The sequence below is a fragment of the Terrapene carolina genome, unplaced genomic scaffold (genome assembly GCF_002925995.2).
Source record: "Terrapene carolina triunguis isolate 2854851 unplaced genomic scaffold, T_m_triunguis-2.0 Scaffold111, whole genome shotgun sequence".
Classification (NCBI taxonomy): Eukaryota; Metazoa; Chordata; order Testudines; family Emydidae; genus Terrapene; species Terrapene triunguis.
In genome coordinates this window covers 13,586,337-13,611,310 of record NW_020664462.1, presented here as the reverse complement: position 1 = coordinate 13,611,310, position 24,974 = coordinate 13,586,337, and the positions used below count along the sequence as shown (strand labels likewise).

General features: G+C 40.9%; 1 protein-coding gene across 9 annotated transcripts in view; it reads right to left on the bottom strand.

Annotated features, from left to right (window-relative positions):
• The window catches only part of ACTR3B (actin related protein 3B), a 46,109-nt gene that overhangs the window by 9,067 nt on the left and 12,068 nt on the right, over positions 1-24,974 (bottom strand). For 2 of the 9 annotated variants that reach the window (XM_026652036.1, XM_026652044.1), the window contains exons 2-9: positions 24,617-24,672; positions 18,109-18,233; positions 16,870-16,980; positions 15,482-15,577; positions 15,217-15,324; positions 13,345-13,488; positions 12,280-12,453; positions 8,680-8,772 (exon numbers count right to left, since the gene is read on the bottom strand). In XM_026652036.1, the coding sequence (XP_026507821.1) occupies positions 8,680-8,772; positions 12,280-12,453; positions 13,345-13,488; positions 15,217-15,324; positions 15,482-15,577; positions 16,870-16,980; positions 18,109-18,233; positions 24,617-24,672 (907 nt within the window). Of the gene's footprint in view, positions 1-4,235; positions 4,260-4,285; positions 5,098-8,679; positions 8,773-12,279; positions 12,454-13,344; positions 13,489-15,216; positions 15,325-15,481; positions 15,578-16,869; positions 16,981-18,108; positions 18,234-19,708; positions 19,784-24,616; positions 24,673-24,974 lie in introns of those variants that run through there. The other 7 variants (XR_003369802.1, XM_026652042.1, XM_026652041.1 and 4 more) reach the window with 7 other exon arrangements.

Sequence of the window (24,974 nt, the reverse complement as noted above, 5' to 3'; positions counted from 1 at the left end):
CAGCCTCCCTGCTCTGCACTCCCATTAAACTGCCAACTGTGGATTTTCTATTTGCTGAAGCACAGATTAGCGAGATTCTCGATAACATTTCCAAAGCTTCACATAGTTTCGGAAGAACCAAAAATGCCGAAAAGAAAACTGAGGACAGTTGAGCTGGGAACTGCTGCAGAATAAATCCTCATTTGTAATTCACAAATCACCATATTTGGTTATTGGACCTGAAAACATGCACAGTATGACGGTCAGACAGTGCCACCTACCTATCATTCAGTGCATTTTTTTTAAGCAACCTTCAGAAAGGGTTTAAAATGACATGATATGTTGGAAGACTTCCGAGGAAAATTTTCACCACCACCCATAATTGTTCTTAACCCTCCACATTCCAACAGATATGCACAAGTAGAACTCCTATGTGCCACATACTGTGGAGAGTATCTTACAGCTTGGGGGAGAGACATGACTCATGCTCAGAAGCAGAATGTGCTACCAGAAACTCAGTTAGCTGTCAGGATGGTTCAGCTGGGAGCTAGAGCTCAAGTCTCATAACAGAACACAGATTCACACCTCATGCTGACCCCATAGTGCAGCAGCAGGGAGATACTGCACCCTGAAACTCTATTTTTCAAGTGAGACCTTAAACAGTGAACAGAGATCACTGTTGCCCATTTGTGATCAAAAGCAACCTACATGCTACTGTAATAATCTTTGTACAAAATATCCCCTGTGAGGTATCATTTGAAAACTAATAACTTGCTGGTCAATAAAATCATGCTGAAATGTACATAGCAACATTATATGTAAACTTATTACTTCCCCCTGTATGATGATGTTAGCACATGTTCAGACCCACACAGCCCTGACTAGGCATTTGTTAAATGGGTTTATCCTAAACAAAGGAATGTACGTTTACCTCAATTTATATGTAAGTAGTAAACAGAGTCCTGGAGACAGAAAGAGGGAGAAATGGCAAGAGACAATGCACATCTGTATTTCAGAAAGAGCATGGAGCCACCTTCATCACCAGACTCCATGTCACCTTCATTACTGTTTGAATGAACTTTGCTTTGAGGGGTAATCCTCAGAAGAGTGCACTTCAAAGGGTGACCGGACCATAAAAGTGAGGGGCAAAAACACCCCAAAGCATCTCTCCCTCTTTCACCTAAGATGACAAAGGAACCGGCCTTTTGATCCTGGGGGAGATCCTGGCCTGAGAATTTGGTTATCCCTGTTACTGGGAACTTATGGTAAGGATTTTTTTTTTTTTTTACCTTGAACCAAGTCTAGCTTGTTAAGTTTTAGCTACTAGAAAACATTTTAACTTTATTTTTCTGTAACCATTTCTGACTTTAATGATACGTGAATTCACTTAAAATCTCTTTCTTTGTAGATAAATAATCTTGTTTTATTTTTAATCTAAATGAATCCAGTGTTGTGTTTAAACTGAACTGTTTGGTAACTCCAGTTAAAGCAGAATACTGTTGAATATTGATCTTTTACAGGGGTAATGAACCTCTAATACCTGAACTGCTTAGGAGAGGGCTGGACAGTGCAGACCATGTTTTGGGGGAAAATTCAGCATTGGGGGCATGTTGGGGGTCACCCTGCAAGTAGTTAGCTTCCAGCAGCCTTGCTTGAGTGTGGCTGGCATATTGCTGACAGGCTGCTGGGATCAGACTTGCTGTACTAGGGCAGTGGCTATAGACAGACATTCATATTGATTATTGATAGGCTGTTTGTGAGCAGCGCAGGTTGGGAGCTACAACAGCAAAGCATTGTGAGGCATCCAAGGTTGCAGGGCAGGCAGTGACACACCACCTGGATTGCACCCTGGAATGTGACACCATCTCAGTTGCATGTCCAAGTGGAAGTTAAAGACAGAATGAGAGTTCAAAAAAAGCTGATATTCTCAGAATTCTGGCCCATGAGCACCATTCCTCCCATAAAAACCCTGAGACTGTCAATGACTATATGTGAACTATGTCAAACTTGTGAGTAATGCTCTCCAGTCAACTTCACAACCATTGTCCAGCCAAAATTTAATGCATTATTTTAAAAAGACTTATGATGCTATGGCTATTAGAACTACTACATAAACCCAGATCTGTCCTGTCACGGATTGAAGTGTCACGAGAGGAGGTTTTGGAATTAATTGATAAACTTAACATTAACAAGTCACCGGGACCAGATGGCATTCACCCAAGAGTTCTGAAAGAACTCAAATGTGAAGTTGCGGAACTGTTAACTAAGGTTTGTAACCTGTCCTTTAAATCGGCTTCTGTACCCAAAGACTGGAAGTTAGCTAATGTAACGCCAATATTTAAAAAGGGCTCTAGAGGTGATCCCGGCAATTACAGACCGGTAAGTCTAACGTCTGTACCGGGCAAATTAGTCGAAACAATAGTTAAGAATAAAATTGTCCGACACATAGAAAAACAAACTGTTGAGCAATAGTCAACATGGTTTCTGTAAAGGGAAATCGTGTCTTGCTAATCTATTAGAATTCTTTGAAGGGGTCAACAAACAAAGTTTGCAGATGATACTAAACTGCTCAAGATAGTTAAGTCCAAATCAGACTGTGAAGAACTTCAAAAAGATCTCACAAAACTAAGTGATTGGGCAACAAAATGGCAAATGAAATTTAATGTGGATAAATGTAAAGTAATGCACATTGGAAAAAATAACCCCAACTATACATACAATATGATGGGGGCTAATTTAGCTACAACATGTCAGGAAAAAGATCTTGGGAGTCATCGTGGATAGTTCTCTGAAAATGTCCACGCAGTGTGCAGAGGCGGTCAAAAAAGCAAACAGGATGTTAGGAATCATTAAAAAGGGGATAGAGAATAAGACTGAGAATATATTATTGCCCTTATATAAATTGATGGTACGCCCTCATCTCGAATACTGTGTACAGATGTGGTCTCCTCATCTCAAAAAAGATATACTGGCACTAGAAAAGGTTCAGAAAAGGGCAACTAAAATGATTAAGGGTTTGGAACGGGTCCCATATGAGGAGAGATTAAAGAGGCTAGGACTCTTCAGCTTGGAAAAGAGGAGACTAAGGGGGGATATGATAGAGGTATATAAAATCGTGAGTGATGTGGAGAAAGTGGATAAGGAAAAGTTATTTACTTATTCCCATAATACAAGAACTAGGGGTCATCAAATGAAATTAATAGGCAGCAGGTTTAAAACAAATAAAAGGAAGTTCTTCTTCACGCAGCGCACAGTCAATTTGTGGAACTCCTTACCTGAGGAGGTTGTGAAGGCTAGGACTATAACAGAGTTTAAAAGAGAACTGGATAAATTCATGGTGGTTAAGTCCATTAATGGCTACTAGCCAGGACGGGTAAGGAATGGTGTCCCTAGCCTCTGTCTGTCAGAGGGTAGAGATGGATGGCAGGAGAGAGATCACTTGATCATTGCCTGTTAGGTTCACTCCCTCTGGGGCACCTGGCATTGCCCACTGTCGGCAGACAGGATACTGGGCTAGATGGACCTTTGGTCTGACCCGGTACGGCCTTTCTTACGTTCTTATCTAAATTAATCATATTAAAACACATTTATTCAAGATCTTTTGCAGTCATCTCTGAATACAAGTGGTACTAACTCCCTCACATAACCTGAACATTTTTTTTCCCAACGCTTCACCCCTCCCCGCTTCCACACATTTGCTCTCAGGAGATGAGAGAACGGGAGGGAATAAAGAAATGAGTGATGGGGATGCCAGCTGCACTACTCTTAGAGCCCCTCCTGCTGACCAAGATGGGCACAGATCTTAGGAGCTGGCAATCAATCCGAGCCTCCTGGTCAGATGAGATTACAGCAGCCACCAAAAAAACTAGAAGGTACTACTGAGAAATTTTAATTGAGCAAAAATGAGGCAGATCAGATAGGTAAGAACAACGGCATGCCGTGAATTTTCTGTAGCTACCTGTCACCAACAGAAATGTTCTTTTACAAAGATCAAGAAGTTTTACAAGAATTATATAAGACCATTGAGCACATCTGTAAAATTACTGTAACTGTATCCAGAATTGCACTGTGGGCCTTGGATGTTTGACTACTGCTCCCTTCACAACACTCAGGGCATGTCTACGCTTACCTCCAGAGCGATCGATCCAGCGGGGGTCGATTTATCGCATCTAGTGAAGATGTGATAAATCAACCGGCGAGTGCTCTCCCATCAACTCCGGTACTCCACCGGAGCGAGAAGCATATGCGCAGTTGATGGAGGAACGTCAGCAGTCGACCTACTGCAGTGAAGACACTATTTTCGCAGCTGAAGTTGCGTAACTTAGACCGACTTAGCTCGCCCCTCCTGCCCCCAGTGTAGTCCAGGCCTCAGATTTCATCATATTATGGAATCATTGGTGTGCAAGAGACATGTTGAGCTTTAGTTTCAAGACTTCCTATAACACTTTCAGATAAATAAAATGGTAATCTCGGGACAACAACACTGAAGATCATCCAGTACTAACATCTGCTACAGTCATGTTATTACCTGTAGAGACAACAGGGAGCCAGACAGCTATAGAAAGTGGAGGTGGGTTTTCAGCTCGGATGTAGACTGGGTGTGTATTATTCCCTATAATACTGAAGATAAGTACACTTACTATTTACCTAGTGACTCAGACAAACTTATGTGCCTCTGCCAAACCCAAGTAAAATTCTTTTCCATCCTATTGCTCTCTCCCTCTTTAGCCACTTTTACCAACAGCAACTTTGACTTCAAAATAATTAACATAAGGGACAGAAAAAAGGATAGATTGGGGGAAAACAGGGGAATGGAAAGGGTAAAAATCATCATAGGTGCTCAACAGGGCAAAAATTACAAGAGTGAAGCAACAAGTCTGGAACCCATCCTTAAGTAGAACTAGGGAAGCTGGACCCTTTGGGGAGATCTGAACTTAACTTTTACTTGGAGGCTCCCACTGGTGGGTGGACTTGTCCCCCGTTGCCCTGACTGAGCCCAGGTGGAAGACGCACCTCTTATCAGTCATTCACGGGATTTCTACCTTCTGAAAGTTCAGCACAATGAGAAAGGGCAGCACAGCAGGGAAACCCTAAGAGCTCTCAGCCAGAATGGAAAATCTGTACGTGAGTGAAAACCGGTGAGAGGGAAGAGGAACAGAATGGAAGAGAGAGAGAGAGACAGAGAACAACAGAAGAGTGTGATCTACTAACAGTGTCCATAGGGGACATCCTAAGGGAATCTATAGTACTGTGTTTAGCTTTTAAGTTACTGCTGCTGTCATAACTATAAAGGGAAGGGTAACAGTTCTCCTGTGTACAGTACTATAAAATCCCTCCTGGCCAGAGACTCCAAAATCCTTTTACCTGTAAAGGGTTAAGAAGCTCGGGTAACCTGGCTGACACCTGACCCAAAGGACCAATAAGGGGACAAGATACTTTCAAATCTTGGGGGGGGAAAGGCTTTTGTTTGTGCTCTTTGTTTAGGGGGTTGATCGCTCTTGGGACTGAGAGGGACCAGACATCAATCCACGTTCTCCACATCTTTCTAAACAAGTCTCTCCTATTTCAAACTTGTAAGTAAATAGCCAGGCAAGGCGTCTTAGTTTTACTTTGTTTTCTCAACTTGTAAATGTACCTTTTACTAGAGTGTTTATCTTTGTTTGCTGTACTTTGAACCTAAGACTAGAGGGGAGTCCTCTGAGCTCTTTAAGTCTGATTACCCTGTAAAGTTATTTTCCATACTGATTTTACAGAGATGATTTTTACCTTTTTCTTTAATTAAAAGCCTTCTTTTTAAGAACCTGATTGATTTTTCCTTGTTTTAGATCCAAGGGGTTTGGATCTGTATTCACCAGGAGTTGGTGGGAGAAAGGAGGGGGATGGTCAATTTCTCCTTGTCTTAAGATCCAAGGGGTTTGGATCTGTATTCACCAGGGAATTGGTGAAAGGTTTCTCAAGGCTTCCCAGGGAAGGGAATTAGTCTTTGGGAATGGTGGCAGCGGACCAGATCTAAGCTGGTAATTAAGCTTAGAAGTCTTCATGCAGGCTCCCACAGTTGTACCCTAAAGTTCAAAGTGGGGATACAGCCTTGACAGCTGCATTCTAGAAATACTTAAGATATACAGACAGGGATCAGAGTGGAAGAAAGCCTATTACTTAGTCACCAAGTAAAAATCTCCACTAGCCACTATGATTTCTGGACTGGTAGTTCACCTCAAACATCTCCTTTCAGTTTCCTTCTGTTTTCCTTTCCCCTATTCCAAGTACAGAAATAAAATCATAAAAATAGGCCTCTGTATTATGTCTTCTCTCTGCTTTCAGTCCCTAGTGACCTGCCCATCTTCTTCCATCTAAGGAAAGAGCAGCACTTCCCATCAATTATTTTGGAACTATTAACTCCATGTAAAGAGAGACAAAGGAATCAATGCTTCCCAGAAGTAAAGTCAAGATGAAGTAACAAGAGTTTAAAAAAAAAACACACCACCGCACTGGCAGTACTATGTATAAAAAGTAATAAAGTGAACAAGGAGAAAAGGCAAATAAATATCTCACTTGGTGACCTAGCCAAGGAAAGGTTATTTGCCAGGCTGACTTTGATGCTAAAAAGGGGAGCCAGCTTTAGCTTTTATAAACTAGCAAAGTGGCAACCCTGGTTAGTGCATGCAGCCATGCCATCTCATTGTGATCCTGACAGACCTCAGATTAATTCAGCATGGAACTAATCAATATTTGACAGGGAGACCACCCTCTCCCCAAAAAAGAAACACCTACATGCGGAGGAGAGTGGTACTAGCAATTCAGGAGGTGGCACTAATCAATTCCCTAGCACTGAGTGCAGGGAATGCCCTTTTGGAGTTGTGGTCTCTTAGAAAAAAAGAAGTATGGACAGACTAAATACCTGTGGGCACTGAAGCTCTCATTAGGTTTTTTACAAGACTAGAAAAAAATTAATCTTGGGGTCCTAATCAAAATGCCAGTTATCCCAACTGTGTCAACTTTATACAGTATTTTTTACTTCCTGTCCTGAACTGTTGTGTAGACTTGCTGTGCAGGGTTCATTAGGTCTCTATTTACAGAAGGCACTATAGAAATAAGATATTTTTAGCAAGCAAAGAAAAAGGAAGAGAGCATTAAAAATGGAGACTTCAAATAAAAAAAACAACACACTCAAGTCTGGAAAGACCAGACTGAGCTGTAAAGTGAATAAGACACTCACAAATTTGGTCACAAAACATCTACTGGTTTCGAGTGGCCCCGAGAGCTGACTTAGGGCTTGTCTACACTACCGCGTGGGGTTGATCTAAGATACACAACTTCAGCTATGTGAATAGCGTAGCTGAAGTCGACATAGATCTATTTACTGCGGTGTCTTCACTGCGGTAAGTTGACAGCGGACGCTCTCCCGTCAACTCCGCTTGCGCTCCTCGTTCTGGTGGAGTACCGGAGTCGATGGCAGACGCGATAAATTGACCCCCGCTGGATCAATAGCTGCCCGCCGACCCGGCAAGTAGTGTAGACGAGCCCTTACTTAGCATACCTGCTTTACTGAGCAAAATGATTTCCAGCACCATCCCACATACACCACCTTTGAAAGGCCAACATTACTGTGTAACTCAGACACCTCAACGAACACCACCACATTCAACAACCAGGGAAGATGCATTTGAGGTCAGCAGTGAGGAGATCAAGCTATCTTCTTACGCAACTTAGGAGAAAACCATCACCACTTATATAGGTAAACAAACAAACCTCCACAATAACCTGGCATCTTTTACTCATCTGACGTGCATCACAGCTGCAATGGTGAAAAACAACGAACATGGGTTGTCCTTCCAACTCAGAGAGAAAGCTCACTGCAGGCCTATGTTTTAAAGTCAGACTGAGGATTTATGGGCTGTAGTTAAGGAATCTCCATTTTCATATTCTAACAAGCCGGTAACAAAGATCTCTCTTGGCTGAGGCCTGATCTACATATACAGGGTTAATAGCCTGGATTACGTCACTATTTTTTCTTCTTTACATATTTTAATACCTAGCTTCGGTATTTAGCTAGTGGGGGGGGGGGGGGGGGAAGGGGGAAATGCAAGAGTCAAGATTACCAAAAACATACAAGTTTTCAAGCCATGGTATATTAATAAATTCCTAGGAACTCAAGTTATAATCCCAGCTCTGCTACAGACTCCACATGTGGCTTGGGCAGGTTACTTAACTTCTCTGCCTCAGTTCCTCCATTGGTAACATGGAGATAACACTTACCGATTTCACATGGCTGTTGCAAGAATTCAAGTGCTTCAAAAATGAAAAGCAGTAAATACTAAGTACCTTTCAATGAGAAATCCAAGTTATTTGGATTCCCCAAAAAAGTTTTTTTCTAGTACACCTCTACCCCGACATAACGCGACCCGATATAACACAAATTCGGATATAATGCGGTAAAGCAGCGCTCCAGGGGGGCGGGGCTGCGCGCTCCGGCAGATCAAAGCAAGTTCGATATAACGCGGTTTCACCTATAACGCGGTAAGATTTTTTGGCTCCCGAGGACAGCATTATATCGGGGTAGATGTGTAGTACTTATACCTAGAGCTTGCCTTTCCCATACCAGATGGGAATGGTACTTACATAATTAAATAGTTCATTGTGAGAATATGGGCCTTTAATTTTCAGGTGAAGTGAGTCAGTCTTACCACAAAAAGACCATACCTTATATAATGGACGACGAACATCAATGGGACAGTTCTGTATAACTTCATCAACTACATCCGAAATGGATTCCATAAAATCTGGATTAGCAAGCTAAAAGAAGTGGAATACAGACATACAAATGACATGAGAGGACTCGAGTTAATTTCCATGAACAATATGTTACAGCAACATTTTTCTGTAAAAAATTCACAGGGGCTGATGTTGCTTCTACTTATTAAATATGGTATGTACTTGTAGTGACCAAAATAAACTCCTCTATATAAATAAAAGGGAAATAATGCCACAGAGGTGTTAAAATTTTTTACTGTGGTAGTAAAATATAGGCTTTATTTCACTCTCCAAATCTTTAGACTAATCTTAATATTTGCCCTGCCTCAACTCCAAATCGTGTATTTCACTGCCAATAGAGTTGTATATCAAGAGGGTATATCAACAGATATGTAAACATACACAATAACTAAAGTTCAAATGTGTATGTGTGTGTGTGTGTGTGTGTGTGTATATATATATATATATATATTTATATATATTTAGGAAGTATAAAAAAATTAAGATTGAGAAATCAAGCACTCATGCTTTAGGAAATTAATTATGAGCTCTTCCGCAATATTAAACTCAGCCATATTGGGCATATTAATAGCATTTACATTTAAAGAAGAGGGACAGAAGAAGATATAACAAATATGCAGCATGGATAGATTAACGTTGAGGCAGGAGAGAGATTTGGAAATTTCTGACTTCAGTGCTAGACATCTTAACCCTAATGTAACAATGCTCCTCTTCTGCTATCTGCAGGGATTGAACGTGGGATCTCTGGATCTAAAAGTTTACTGAGCTAATGAATAAGGTCCACTAGCTCAGAGGCAGTAGCAAACTCAAATCTATAATAAATGATCTGGCCACTAGAGCCGTCAGAGAGCCACAATGTTAGCATGGATCACTCCAATACTGCATTAACATTAGTTTAAATTCCCTTTAAAAAAAAGGTAAAACAAGTCTTGTTCTTATCTGTACATGCCCAAGCACACACTAGGTTAAATGCAAACCTGGCTAAAGTCCTCTAAAATTGAAGAGCCAAATGGCCTGGTATCCAAATATTCAAGTGTCCCAATATCTTTATGTAAGTTAGACTTAATGGACATGGTTTTTCTAAGGCTGTCTTACACTACGAGCTAGGGCTGATTCCACTGCTCACATGCACATACTTGAGCTGGCCATCACTGAGCTAGCGAGAGTATAAACAGTAGGGTAGACAGAGTAACACTAGTAGTGGCAGCAGAGGTACGGCTGAACCGTGCTGAATACAAATCTTCTTGAAACCAAGGATACGTAGTCGGCATGGCTCTGCTGTCTCTTTACTACCACTCCCCACGCTCCCACCGCTACATCGCTATTTATACTTGCTCTAGCTCGATGAGGGACAGCATGAGTATGTGTACACAAGCACTACACACCAGTAGCTTGCAGCCTAAATTAATTATAGACTTTGCTCACATGTGGCAAAGTAATAGAGAGTTACAAGTCAGTGATCAAGTCACTCCAATAGATGAAAAAGCATTTCACCACAGCTGGGACCATCTGTGGTGTGTTTATTAAAAATGTCACAGGATATGTTTCTTGCAGACCCTGCATCACGGTGTGGCATGAATGGACTGAAGCATTTTTGTTTAGTTTTGTTTTGTGTTTTAACAGAATTGACACATTCAGCTGACATGCCAACCCAATTCAATCTGGGGTAGGGATCAGACATTCAACAGTGGTTCTTTGCTCCCGGATTCTGGAGTAGCGCAGGCAGTGCACTTGGCCTCCTGTCCTGTCAAGATCAGTGTTAGAAGGCTCCAGAGGGAACTACACCCAGCCTGCCATGTCTTTGTAATAATGTAGGGTAGGGGCCTGAAGAATGATTAAAAACACTTTAAAAAATTAAGTGAGCAGAGATCTTAGGACTTTCAAGGATCACAGCCCTTCACTCAGATGCTAGGGATGAATATGGGCTCAGAAGTGCTGTCTGAAGCCAGTGCCAACACATAAGACGACACATATGGGTGAAACTTTTTCATATTGTGGACACTTCTCAGAGATTCCCTTATGGGCCAACTTTTCCTTCCAATTACAACAGTTTTTGGTGACATACATTAGTAACATTCGGGCAGTATTAATGAGACAAGATGAAAATAAACGTTTCTTTAATGGGGATGGATGCAGCTGTTACATTAAATTCCCCCACATTTTGCACCTGTTGTTTTTCCCCTCTTTAGATATATGATTTTTGTGTCAGTACCAGATCTCCACAACTGCCATAGCCAGCATTATTCTACTCTTTCCTGATCATGCTGCAGCTTGGATCTAGCTGTATGTTCAGTATCTCTCCAATTTTGATCATGATTGACTTTACACCAAACATGAAGCATTTGCACAGATGTTGAAAGGGTTCTGGGTTTTTTGTCTTTAAAGTTTGGATGTCAAAAAAACCCTTCTGTGTACCCTATAAGAGCTCTAAATGAGATACACCCAGCAGGAAGAGTAAGTGTTTTCAGGGTGGATAGATGCTTTAGCATAGTCCAGAATCACTGCAGTATACTCCATGACTTCAAGCAGGTGGGCTAACTCACTGACCCATGCACCAGAAAACCCTTTCCAGCCACAGGATTTCCATCCCTTTCCTTTCTGGGTTCAGTTTTATTTCTTCAGATTAAGTTGTTTAACACAAGTTCAACATATCGATTATGTCCTTTTCCCCTCACCCAGGGTCTTTTGCAGGAGCCTACCTACCACCTACAAGATACACTCCACAGGCTGTCTGCCTGGAAGAAAGGTGAGCATCTCTGCTTCCTTCTCCTTCCTAGCCTTCGCCCTGTAAGCCATCTGTCTGAGTCATATAAACTGGGTTCTTTCCCCTGCCGTGGGGGGCCTACTTGACGCAGCTCTCGCAACTGAACTACTTGCTGTGCGGGTTGTTTGTTAGGTGGGAAACATCATGACATGTCAGTTATGCTTATACAATCAATGGTAATTTTAAATATACTCAGACCTGCTTAATGACAACCAATTTTAAGAGACTTGATTCAAGGATGAATTTGGCCTTCAGTTTTACAAGGACAGTCACTATAATAGGATCTGTTTATTGGAGTTTCCTTACCTAAAAGGCACCTCAAATATAAGTGTCCAAGAATTAAAATACTACTTCTGGTAAATTGCTATAAGCAAGAGTGATATTCAAAGGGTTTGACTATACAACTAAATATGCTGTATATAATTCATGAAGTTTGCTAATTTAAACCAGTATTTAAAAAAAAGAAAAAAGCCTCAGTCAAGATCTGAGATTTCAGGTAAACGTTTCTTGTTTTAGTTTATGTTTCTGAAAAACTGAAAGATTTAGACATTATATACCTCCACAGGAAAAACAAAAGATTAGGCAGTTATCCACCTATTATTGTGTGTCTGTGCATATATTAACCCAAGTCTTCCAGCCCTCTCAGACAAGACTTACTGGTATTTATAATTTCCACAAGATGGTGCTCTTGCATCAAGAATTATATTGCACTTTTTTTACAAAAAAAAAAAAAAAAAAATGCAATGCTAGGCACTGTTTCTTACCTCAGGATGAAAGAAAATTTCAGGTCCAAGAAACCTTTCATAACCAATATCTATAATGAATTTATTTTTGTTGATTGCATTGATGCCTGTGTACTGTTTGATCCATTTTTGTGGATCTATATCATATTTGGCAAATTCTTTTACTATGTCAGGGCAAATGTAACAATATTTTTCCTGTAAAGAAATACCATGCATTAAAAGTTGCCTAAATTGATCATACGTAATTATTAAATACATTAAGGAATATTTCAGAAAAACAGTGAAAATTACTTAATTGGAGAATCAAAAGCAAGGTCTAAATCTATTAACCTACGATTCACATTTGGTAACTACTGTTCTTACAATTCTAACCTTATTCTTAAGGAACAGACTGGTCAGGAAAAGTCCTACGTAATCAATTGGTAAGGCCCCCAATCCTGCATTAAGAGATGCACAAGACCCCATTGATTTCAATGGGGCTCCACACTGGCAAACTCCTTAACTTACACGGAATGTCACTGAAATCGCTCCACCTGTATGCATTTCATGGAATCGTAGATTATCAGGGTTGGAAGGGACCTCAGGTGGTCATCTAGTCCAACCCCCTGCTCAAAGCAGGACCAATCCCCAATTTTTGCCCCGATCCCTAAATGGCCCCCTCAAGGATTGAACTCACAATCCTGGGTTTAGCAGGCCAATGGTCAAACCACTGAGCTATCCCTGGTGATCATCCCAGTAATATTATGCAATATATGCAAGACTCAGAGGTCAAGGTTTTATGGAGAATTTTCTTAACTAGCATAGTTCAAATTTGAAGCAAACTCTAAAGCCTGAATCAAATCCCAATTTCACCTTTAAAATACGTACATATTAATTCTAAAGTCTTGCTTGATAATTCATATTTCTCCTTGTTTCCCCTTTACATCTTTTCCCCCTCATTTTGTGAAGAACTTAAATAGAAGGAAAAGTATAGTTAGACAATTCCTATATTTGTATATATAAAAAGGGTCACTGGCAATGTGTTAAAACAAAAAACAAAAATCTTCCTCTCTTAAAAGAAAGGTAAATTTCACATCAAATTTTTACCTTTATGGCTTTTGCTGTCTGCAGAGACTGTTCAGGGGGAATTCCTACCTCCCTCTCCCTTAGGATCTGCTGAATGAAATATGTAATATCTCTACCTGCAATAGGGATATGTTTGATGCAACTTCCAATTACATAACCTTCTGCCTATGGAAAAAAAATGCTTAGAAAAAGCTGGTGTATGAAGTACCAAAAGTTAACAGCAGAATATAATGTTCATTTTTACCCAGCAGCTTCTTGGGTTTTTTAAAAAAACTAAAAGTGAAATTTTGGCACCTTTCAAAGTGACCTCAAATTTGTAAACCCTAATGATGATAGATGCTACTTTCTAAGGCCCTTGATTACTATTTGCAGAACTGATGCTGCTTAATATTATCTAATACAAAAATCAGCAGTGAATGTAAAAAAAACAAAGAAGTTAAAGGATAATCTTAAATGCATGCTGAAGATAGAGACGTTCCAACCATGAGGTCTTTTTCAGGAATGATCTAAAAAGGCAAAAAATATTCATGAGAAGAGAAAGCAGGTATCCTGCATGAGAGACTGAAAAATGGATAGAGAAGAACAAAGGTTACAAAAATACCGAAGAAACAAGAACAAAAACTATTAAAGGAAGGGAAAGTGACCAAAAAACACAGTAAGGAAAAGTGATGTTTTAAAATGCATCGTGAAAAAGGTAATAAATAAAGACAAGAGAAAAAGGAACAGGGTAATATATTGGCCATAGCTAGTAATAGTAAACACAGCAATGACTATTCATATGGCAAGCTTGTGTTGTTTCTAATAGTTCCCATTTTAAGTTCTGTATAGCAAATACTGCAGGGTATAGATAACTACCAACATGCAATAAGCTTAAAAATGTTAATGGAGCCCACAGCACTATAATATATTTCAGCACTTAGATGTCATTCAGGCACATTACCTGTTTCGCAAATATACTGGATGGCATAATTGGAACAGAAATTAGAGTGCATAAATAATGATTACATCTTTGTATCCTGAGAGGTTTAGACAATTAGAAATTGACTAGATGCTTTTGTTGTATTTATATAAGCTTGCCTTTGTTTCACACAAGTAACATGCACTCTAATTTTTTTTAGAATAGCATAAGGAAATACCCCATATGTGAAAGGTAGAATACTATACAAATGTCCAGCCAAAAACTTTTTGGATATGGAACTCAACACACAGAAAAGTGCTACACATTCAGGCAAAGATGAAATCTCTCCATCATGTGAGAATATCCACTACACTGACCAACTTTCCAAATTTGAGCAGTATTAACAAATATTGGTTACGGGAAAAATTTGGATACAGCAGGATGCGTTGACAGGATTTATACAAGAATAGGAATCTCCAATAGACATATTGACTCCTTTTTCATGGCCTTCATGTCGGAAGACAGGATACTGGGCTAGAGGGACCTATTGGTCTGACCCAGTATGGCAGTTCTTACTGACCTCAAAGAGAAAGAGCTGTAATGGTATTTAATGAACTTGGATTTCAATTTTTTCCAAAACCACAACTACTGTAACCACATTATGAAGACTCATTTGAAAAATGCTGACTTTTTTATGTAAAATATCACCACTATAAAGTTTAAAATTTTAAAAATCTGATTTATAGTTACATATCTTCTATTGCATAAATTTCTAATGCATTATCTATAATTTGGTCCTAAAATTAATATGAGTGTCCCTTTAACATATTATACATACACATTCCTTTTCCCTAACCTCCACTACTCCTCCACAGTGTCACCATTAATATCCACAAAATCTGGAAAAAATAAAATTGGTCTATTAACTGAAGACCAAGAAAACTTTCACAGTCACACAAACAATTTAAGATCTTAAACTGCATCCTACCACCTACCACAGGAATTACATGAGTTACTCCATCACCACTGTCAATGACTATTCCTGTTAATGTACGTTCGCCAACCTGCCGTGAAGTCCAAGATGCGGCTAAGGCCAACACTGCCTAGATAAGAAACAAAGTTAATATTTAGATATGGATAGAACATGTTAACAGATAATCTTAGAAGATCCTGCTTCAAACATTTCAGGTATATGCTTGCAGATGACCATACATACTCCAGCTATACTGTACTTTAGAAGTGTAGATTCACTTTGTTCACCTGAACAGCAATGTAAAGTCCTGGTACGTTAAAAGATTCAAACATGATTTCTGCAAGATACTCTCTGTTTTCTGGAGTGTTCAGTGGAGGTTCTGTCTGTAAAGAAAAGTCACCTTATTAAATATCAAATGCAGTTCAGACTTTTATTAAACTTGGCTCCTGAGCCAGCAGTAACCCAATTTTTCAGTTTATGAGTGGGCTCAAGAATCCCAAATAAGTCCCAGGTAAATAGATCTGATCCATTTACTCTTTGGCGGGTAGACACAGACCCAACCTTCCACAACATGGTTGTTAACATTTCTTTGAAAAATTACTGATGATTAGGAAAAAAGTTTGGTTTGACATGTGAACAGAAATGACATACTGTGAGCACAATAAGTAGTATGACTTTGACATATAAGTACATGTAAGGAGGAAACACATCCAGAGTAAGAAACTGATCCTGCAAACACTTATGCAACTGCCTAACTTTCCTACCATAACTGGTCCCATTGATCTCAATAGGACTGCTCACCATAATAAAGTTAAACACAGTGTATGTGTGTTTGCAAGACTGGTGTATAAGGGATAATCTGCGTTACGTACAGGGAGCAGACTTAACGTCTAAGGATTCTTCACATCGCTGCTACTCCTACCTGGGAGGGGATGAATTACCAAGGAAAACAGATGAAAGAATGTGCATTAATTTTAAAATAAACTAAAATTAGATTATGTGGAATCCTGCAAAACAAACAAGGAAATCTGGTTGCATACAACTACCTAGTGTAATAAATTACAACCATCTTTCCAAACAATTCATACAAACAGCCTGATGTTTAGTGGTGAACAAGTTTCAAGGTTGATCCAATTTGGGACCTTAACTACTTAACAGTGGTCTTTATTTAAAAAAAAAATCCAGCTATGAATTATGTATTCTTTATATTTATCTCCTCCTATGCAAAACCACTGATTTTTAAAAAAGCATTTTGCATTAAGTAACTAATTTCATCTTGAACAGAAACCTTTCACAGAAGGTAATACATAATTGTGCACATGATTGCTAACATACAGCATATTGCTAAGTGACATTTCCCCCTATTTCACGGTAATGCTTTATTTTGTTTGACTGAAGTCAGCCAATTATTTTAAGCAGCATCTGTAATTCAATCAAGCCATCCAAAGCTTTTTTAAAAAAATAAAGCCCAAACCAAGAAGCCTGTTTCAGAAGTGTACTGGAAACTGGCTCTAATGTGATTTTATATATTATTTCTACAACAATAAAAAAAATGAAAAGTTACAAAAGGCTTCTAGGCTTTATATACATAACAAAACCTACTTGAATGTTATCCACCACAATTATACCATCTCCCATTTGTGGAAGCATTTTCTTACCCAGTTCTATTACTCACCATTAAAAAGTAATGATCCTCGGGTTCAGCGCGAAGATATTTAAAAATTACTTGCTCCATGAATCTCTCCATGAGATCCCAGTCTTCAACAAGACCGTGTCGTATGGGCCACTGAAGCAAGAGAACATTTTAAACATGTCAGTGTATGAGCCAGTAGGTAACAATACAATGAACACGGGAAGCAAAATCCTAGTATCTGTGAGAACCATAAATACTCGCCTATAGAAACGTTGTGTCACTGTTCTACTTTTAAAAGAAAGCCAATAATTTTTAAGTCATCATCCTCTCCTGGGTCTCTCATTATGATTCTGTTTGTGGATAGGGGACTGGACTAGGAGTCAGAAGACCTAGGTTCTATTCTTAGTTCTGCCACTGCTTTACTGTGTGACCTGGGCAAGGCACTTCACCTCCCTGTGCATCAGTTACCCCATCTGTAAACTAGGGATAATGATGCTTCTGATCCTTTGTAAGCATTTTGCAATCTATGAATGATCAGAGGTAAGAAGACAAACCAAGACTTCAGTATTATATTATTTTAGACCATAGGTTCCTATAAGCAGGGGCTATCTTTGCATTTTGTTTAGTGCCCAGCACACAGTTGGTGCTTAAGCTAATATATAAGAAACTAATATCCGATATGTATTTTATGAATATTTAACATATACCTTACTTCATTAATCCCCCACAGAAAAGGATCCTTTACAGGAAAAAGAAAAACTGACTCACAGAGAAATGGACTTATAAGATGACCCTGTGCACAGGGCCCAGTGGCCAGGGGACATGTTCTGACATTTCTCAAAGCAAACTGATCAGCACCAAAATAGTCAGTAATTTTAATCATTAATATAAGTCCCATATAATTTTCGGCAAGAGGAAATAGAAAGATTTGGTATCTATGACTATATTAGCTACTGACATTACAGGGGAAAAGAAAGTGCATTATATTAATGGACCCTTCCAAAATGGATCTGTCATCAACTGTTGCTAAAGCATTGATAGAACAACTATTTTAAAAGAGGCCAACCAACAAAATGTGCACATGCTAAACTGAAGCCAACTAAATTCAATCCTTTCATTCTGCAACTTCAATGACTAGTATACTTAATGATAGCAAACTTCAGATAAGTGTTTATTTCAAATCTTCTTGACAGGCATTTAAACAAGCTACAATAATAAAAATATAGAGTCAATTCAAAAAGATTTCTGAAAGATGTTTAAAGCTTTATTATATATTCTTACTTTTGTAGCATAGGTAGGTTTATCTATGGCTTCATCTCCTATGAAAAAGTCTAGATCATCAACTCCCTTCAATACTCTCCTCTGGGCTTGGTCGCCAACTTTTGGTGACTCTCTGATTGCAATACCTAAATAAATAAATAAATAAAATAATCCATCACAAAAGAATACATTAAAAATGAAACTCCTTTTCTAAACATAGAACAATGTGAGGTGTTACGCGTTCCCCTTTCCTGCTTTAAATAAAGCAAGCAAGACTTCTTTTCTCAAAAACAAAGATTGGAATGTAGGAAGTGATAAGCTGACACACTAATATGTTAGGGTACATTTTCAGTGCAGTGCAGGGGATTTGGTCACTTATCTCCAATTAACATCAGTGGGAGTTGCGACCAAATCCCCTCTCTCTCACTCACTCACACCACTTTAAAAATTTAACCCATTACCAAGTACAGCGCTCAAGAGAACTGTATACTTTTGATTTCCAATCCAGTAGGCACTCCTAAAGTGAGGAAATGACAGGTTTTTCTGGGTCTCAATATACCAAGCAAGTTGGAGAATTAAAAGAAAGGGGAGGAAGTGGGAGCATGAAGAAAATATTCGAAAACATTAAATTACTGAGCCATTATTCTGGCTGGTAGAAAAAAATCAATTTGCAGCCCTACAGAGAAGCCTATTGAGACATTCATGCTTGCTTTTAGCAGGAGACACCTATCACTAAAATCACTAGCAGACGGCTAGTGTAGACAGAAAGATTAAGCAGCAAGAAATCTAGGGCAAACTATAAATAAAAACAGAATAAAATGTAGCCTGTTTATTTACAATCTTGTTTCAGTAAGCCAGAATCACACACTCAACCACTTATAATGGAGAACAGACAGTATGTAGAATAATCACTTAAGAATGCTTTTAATAGTATTAGGCCAAAGGATTCTTCAGTTTGAAAACTTCTTTCAGAAACATACACCAGACCTCCACAAAATATTCCAATTGACAAAAGCAGGATTTATATTAAATTAATAGTTATGGGAAATATTTTCTACCACATGGTGAATACATAAACCTATTTAGCACAACACATACATATATCTTTATAAACTCTTGATTTAGAAAATTGCTTTAACACTTAAAACTATGTTAACTAAAAACTACATAGTTACTGCACTGTAGTTCTGATAGAGAGTGCTTCCCCAGTTACTTCCTTGGACCTCCGGGTTTATTTAATATTTCCTTACCTTGTAGCACATAACCAAAAAAAAAAAAGGTCAGCATTCAAGGCAGGCAAAGAAATACTGTGGACATTAGAAAACTAGATGTTTTGTTAGATTAACTGAACAAAGTCCCATAAACCTTTTCAAATACAGCAGAAGCATAATTAGCACCTCAAATTTAAGGCAATATGTAGTCCATACAAAGTTTTTAAGCTTAAGATACAAGACTACAAGACATTACTGAAATAAAGGAAAACTAAAATTAATGGAGTTTAGAAAGGTATCAAATTTAGATTTGAAAATTTTTGGTGTTAATATGGGTCAATAAAAAAAATAGGTAGCAAATCCAAATAATGAGACCATTTTAATATGCTATGGGCACAGCATGTACGCACCACAAAAAGTGGTGCAGTATATTCCTGATTCTTCTTCGGGTGATGGTCCCTATTGTATTCTATTGAGAGTTATGCACATGCACCATGCCTCCAGAGCTGTTCAAAGTAGTATTGCCTGGCGGTCCACACATGCGCTCTTGTATTGCCTTATAGTTTCTCCTGAGGCGATAAAGGGTGAGGAAGATCGTCCACATCTCCGGTTCCTTCTCACGGCCACATGGTCCAAGTTGGAGCTTCTGCTGCCCTCTCATTGTTAGTGACGCATTTTCAAAAAAATTTACAAAAACAGTTCTTATTTTCATCCATTAATTAAAATTTTATTGTTTTTCGTTGTACTTTGGTAATTCCTAGTATTTTTTATAATTAAGGATTTGGGATGCCGCTTCAGCAGTTTTTCTCCCCAAACAATCTCCCCCCCTTTACTCCCACGCAGCTCCCAGGTCTGGGTACTGGTTTATGCTGAAGATGCCAGGATTCAAAGTCTGTGCTCCCTGCCCTCGCTCATTTTCCATCAGCAACGAACACCAAGGCTGTTTATGCTGTTTGGGGGAAGGCCACATGGCAGTATCTGCCTCTCCTTCACAGCCCGTACACAGGAAGGCTGAGCTCTCCACCTCAAGAAGCACCCTATGGGCCCAAAGTCGGATCCTGGCCAGGAACCATCCCCATACATCAGTCTGAGCAATACAAGAGCACTCCCCGTACCCTGGAGCCTCCGTCCAGATCAACCAGTATCCGTGCTACAGACCCCGCGTTGTGGCCTAGCCAGGAGCCATGGAAGCATGCACATCCCAGCTTCTTCTACTCTTCTCCTCCCTAGGAGTGAGCAAGAACGTTGAAAAATCAACCTTGCACCATAGTCAGCCCCTGGAATTCATAGGAGCTCGCATCAATTCGACCTCTGCCTGAGCTTATCTGCCACAAGACAGATTCCAGAGCCTACTGGAGCAAATAGCACGGATAAAGTCCAACCCTTCTGTCTCGGCCAGGACTTACCTCTCCATCCTAGGGCACATGGTGGTGTGTACATATATCACGTCCTTCACCCGCCTGCACCTTCACTGTCTACAGCTGTGGCTGCAAAGAGTTTATTCCCTTATGCACCATGCTCAACTTTCCACCAGAAGTCATCTCTTCTCTTCAGTGGTGGACAGACCCAATACAAGTCTGCTCCGGGATGCCCTTCCTCCCATCCTCGCCGACCATGACAGTCATAACATAACTCTCAGGCTGGGGCACTCACACTGGAGATCACATGACAAGACACCTGAACCACACAAGAGGCCAGGATGCACATAAACATTCTCAAACTTTGGGCAGTACACAAAGAATGCCACGTGTTCTTACCAGCTATCTGCTATTGCCACGTCCTCATCATGTCAGACACCACCACCACAGTATACTACATAAACAAACAAGGGGGCATGAGGTCCCCAGCACTGTGTATGGAAGCGATTTGCCCCTGGGAATGGTGCATCAAACCACATATCCTTTTGCCAGCAGCCTACCTGCCTGGCACCTAGAATGTGATTGCAGATTCTCTCAGCAGGAACTTTGCAACTGACTACAAATGGGAGTTGCACGACACAATAATCGTGGACATCTTTGGTCACTGGGGTACACCAATCAGAGACCTCTTTGCATCTCACACCAACACCAAATGTACCCAATATTGCTCCACAGGAGGACTCTGTGCCCACTCACTGGCAATGTTCTGGTCATGGATTGGTCAGATCAGATGAACTACGCCTCCCCCACCCACCGACCCTCCTATCCCGCTTCCTCCATAAACTCTGGCAGGAGAAAGCGACAGCCATTCTGATCACTCCATTCTGACCTCGCCAATTCTGGCTCCCTCGTCTTCTCTGTCTGTTGAAACAACCTCCACTCCTGCTACAGACATTTCTGGAACTACTGACACAAAACAAGGGCAGACTCGGGCATCCAGACCCATGGATGCTACAACTGACAGAATGGGTTTTGGATAGACACTTCCATTTGTACAAGAATGCTCACTGGCAGTGCAAGATATCCTCTCCAGTAGCTGAAAGGACTCCACAAGGCGATCCTATCAGGCAAATGGACACGCTTCACCTCCAGGTCAGATTGGCAGAGACCCTTAGGGGTGGGGTTCTCCTTCCTCTGCAGCATTGGGCTTGGGTCACTTGCAGATTTAAACTAGTGTAAATACTGAATTCTCTATAACTTGAAGTCTTTAAACCATGATTTGAGGACTTCAGTAACTCAACCAGAGCTTAGGGGTCTATTTTAGGAATGGCTGGGTTAGGTTCTGTGGCCTACAATGTGCAGGAAGTCAGACTTGATTACAATGGTCCCTTCCGACCTTAAAGGGTATGAGTCCTGGACCCAACAGCAAGGTCTTGCCCCCCAAGCTGTGGGCATCCCCTAAGTGCTCTTAGACTATTTCCTCCACATGAAAACCTAGGGACTGGCTCTCAGCTCTATCAGAGTGCATGCAGCAGCCATTAGCACTTTCCATCCTCCAGTGGAAGGGCATTCCATTTTTATCCAAACCTTGACCACCCAGTTCTGAAAGGGCCTTTTATGTAAATATCCACTCATTCAGCCCATTGCTCCCCAATGGGTCCTTATCTCTTTAGTGAACTCTCTCTTTGAGCCGCTGGCCTCCTGCTCTCTCTCTCTCTCCTCTCCTCTCCATGAAGGTCACTTTCCTTGCTGCCATTACCTCAGCGAGGAAGGCTGGTGAGCTGGGAGCCATGATGGCAAACCCCCCTTTTACTGCGTTCCATAAGGACAAGGTCTACCACAACTGCTTCCCTAGTTTCTGCCAAAGGTGCTTTTCCAATTCCACCTCAACCAACCCATACATCTGCCTACCTTCTTTCCAAACCCACATGCCTCGAATGAGGAACAGTGGCTTCATTCCCTCAAAGTGCATAGGGCCCTGGGACAAAGCCATTCTGGAAGTCTCCCAGACTATTTGTCATCACAGCGGAGAGAATTAAAGGATAGGCCATTTCCACCCAGAGAATCTCTAAGTGGATCTCAGAGTGCATTACGCGCTGCTATTACTTGTCAAGGCTCTCCCCACCAGATAGGATACAAGCCCATTCCATGAGAGTACAAGCATCGACCACAGCCGCACTCCACGACAAACCCCTTACGAACATATGTAAGGTGGCCACGTGGAGTTCGGTACACACCTTTTCCTCTCATTATCCTCATTCGGTGCAGCAGCGGAACCATAGAACAAAGGACCATCTTCCTCACACCCTCCTCCTATCTAAGTACTGCTTGTCAATCACCCTCAGTGGACTACAGCTGGGACCATCACTTGAAGAAGAGGAGGTTACTTACCTGTAACTGGGGTTCTTCAAGATGTGTGGGCTCTATCTGTATTCCAATCCCACCCTCCTTCCCCTCTGCCACAGCTCTGTAGGTCTACGGTGGAGAAGGAACTGGAGACGTGGCCAGTCCGTCCCACTCTTTATCACCTTGGATGAAAACAGGAGGCAGGACAGGGGCGCATGCTCTGACCACCGTGCAATACTACTTTGAAAAGCTCCAGCTCCAGGAGCAGGTGTATAACCCTGAGTGGAATACAGATAGGGACCACACATCTCGAAGAACCTCCAGTTACAGGTAAGTAACCTCCTCTTATCTGAATAGCGTGGGGGTTATGGATTTATTTCAGATAATTGAGAGGGCAAGAACCATTCAGCTGCAGAGTGGCCTCCCCCGCAGCCAGGAGCTCTTCCTTTTCCTCGCAGTGCTGGCCAGGGGTCTCTGCTCTGCCCTGCCAGGACTGCAGCCTCTCCCCACACCTTGCGCCTGAAGGGATTAGGTGTCATCAGCTCAGCAGCAGCACAGGAAGCTCTCTGCAGCTCCAGTGTCACGGCCCCACTGCCATGACAGTGGAACTGCAGAGGGCTCCCTGCGCTGCCGCAGAGCTGGTGATACCCAGTCCCTGCAGGAGCAAGGTGCAGAGAAGGCTGCGGTCCTGGCAGGGCAAAGCAGAATCTTGGCCAGGGATCTCTGCTCTGCCCTACTAGGACTGCAGCCTCCCTGCTTACATCTTGCACCTGGCTGGGGTTGGGTATCACCAGCCTGCAGCAGCACAGGGAGCCCTCTGCAGCTCAGCTGTCACAACCCTGCTCACAGACAGCTGGGCTGCAACGGGCTCCCTGCACTGCTGCAAGAGCCATTCAGCACCAGGGTGACCTCCCTGGCAGCCAGGGGTTTGTCCTGCTCCTCCTCCTCCTCACAGTCTGGCTGGGGGCTCTGCTCTATTATCCGAACCGCCACATTATCAGAATCCCTTTCTTGTCCCCCAGCATGAGATACATGCTGCAGAGGGCATAGAATTCATGTATCTCATGCTGGGGGACAAGAAAGGGATTCTGATAATGTGGCGGTTCAGATATATAGGAGTATACTGTATAAGACTCCCAACCAGGGACACTGTTATTTAATATTTGTTTTTTTTTTTTACTCTGTCTAGAGTCCTAGTCAGCATAAAGATGGATACACATTGCTGCCAAGTGGTACCTGCATTTCAGTACTGAAATTGACAAGAGGCCTCCCTCATACTACCCAAGCTGTAACCACAGTCAGGTAAAGAGGAAGTACCTTGTATTCTGTCTAAGCCAGAGTCCTGGCAGAAAAACAATAGAGATAGGAAGGAAATGGTATTAGAGCTCTTTTCATCTCAGTCATAGCAACCAGAAACTGATTTAATGAGGAACAGTCCTGGCAAACTGCAGGAAAGAGTTTTCATTAGCTATACTCAAGTCAAGGATGCAGATATAGTGAATATGGACAAGAGACCTTGGAAGACTGAGTTAAGATCTGGAAAGCAAATTATTTATTGCTCATCATTTTCATGAATAACTTTGTACATCAGAAGCTGAGGCAAAAGTTACTTACATGATGGAATAATGAACTGTGGTTCCGTATTTCCTGCATAGCCAAGTTTTGTGTACCTAAAAGAGTTATCAACAGGTCTTTAGATGCATCAAGAAAAAAAATCAGTTCATTTTCAAGCTCAATAAGGACTATACAAAGTAAAGACACTAATCATGCTTCTTGCGGTGTGAAAGCCAAACAAAAGTATGGACTATCTACATTGTTAAGCACAGCTCTGCTCTGAAAAATGACTAAATGTCATATAGTGGAGTTCCATATTTATGTCCAATTATTTAAGTATCAAAAATTCTTAGTTTACAAGTGAAAAGGTATTCCTCCCCCCCCCCTTCTAATTATCAACTCAACTTAGGTTTTCTCC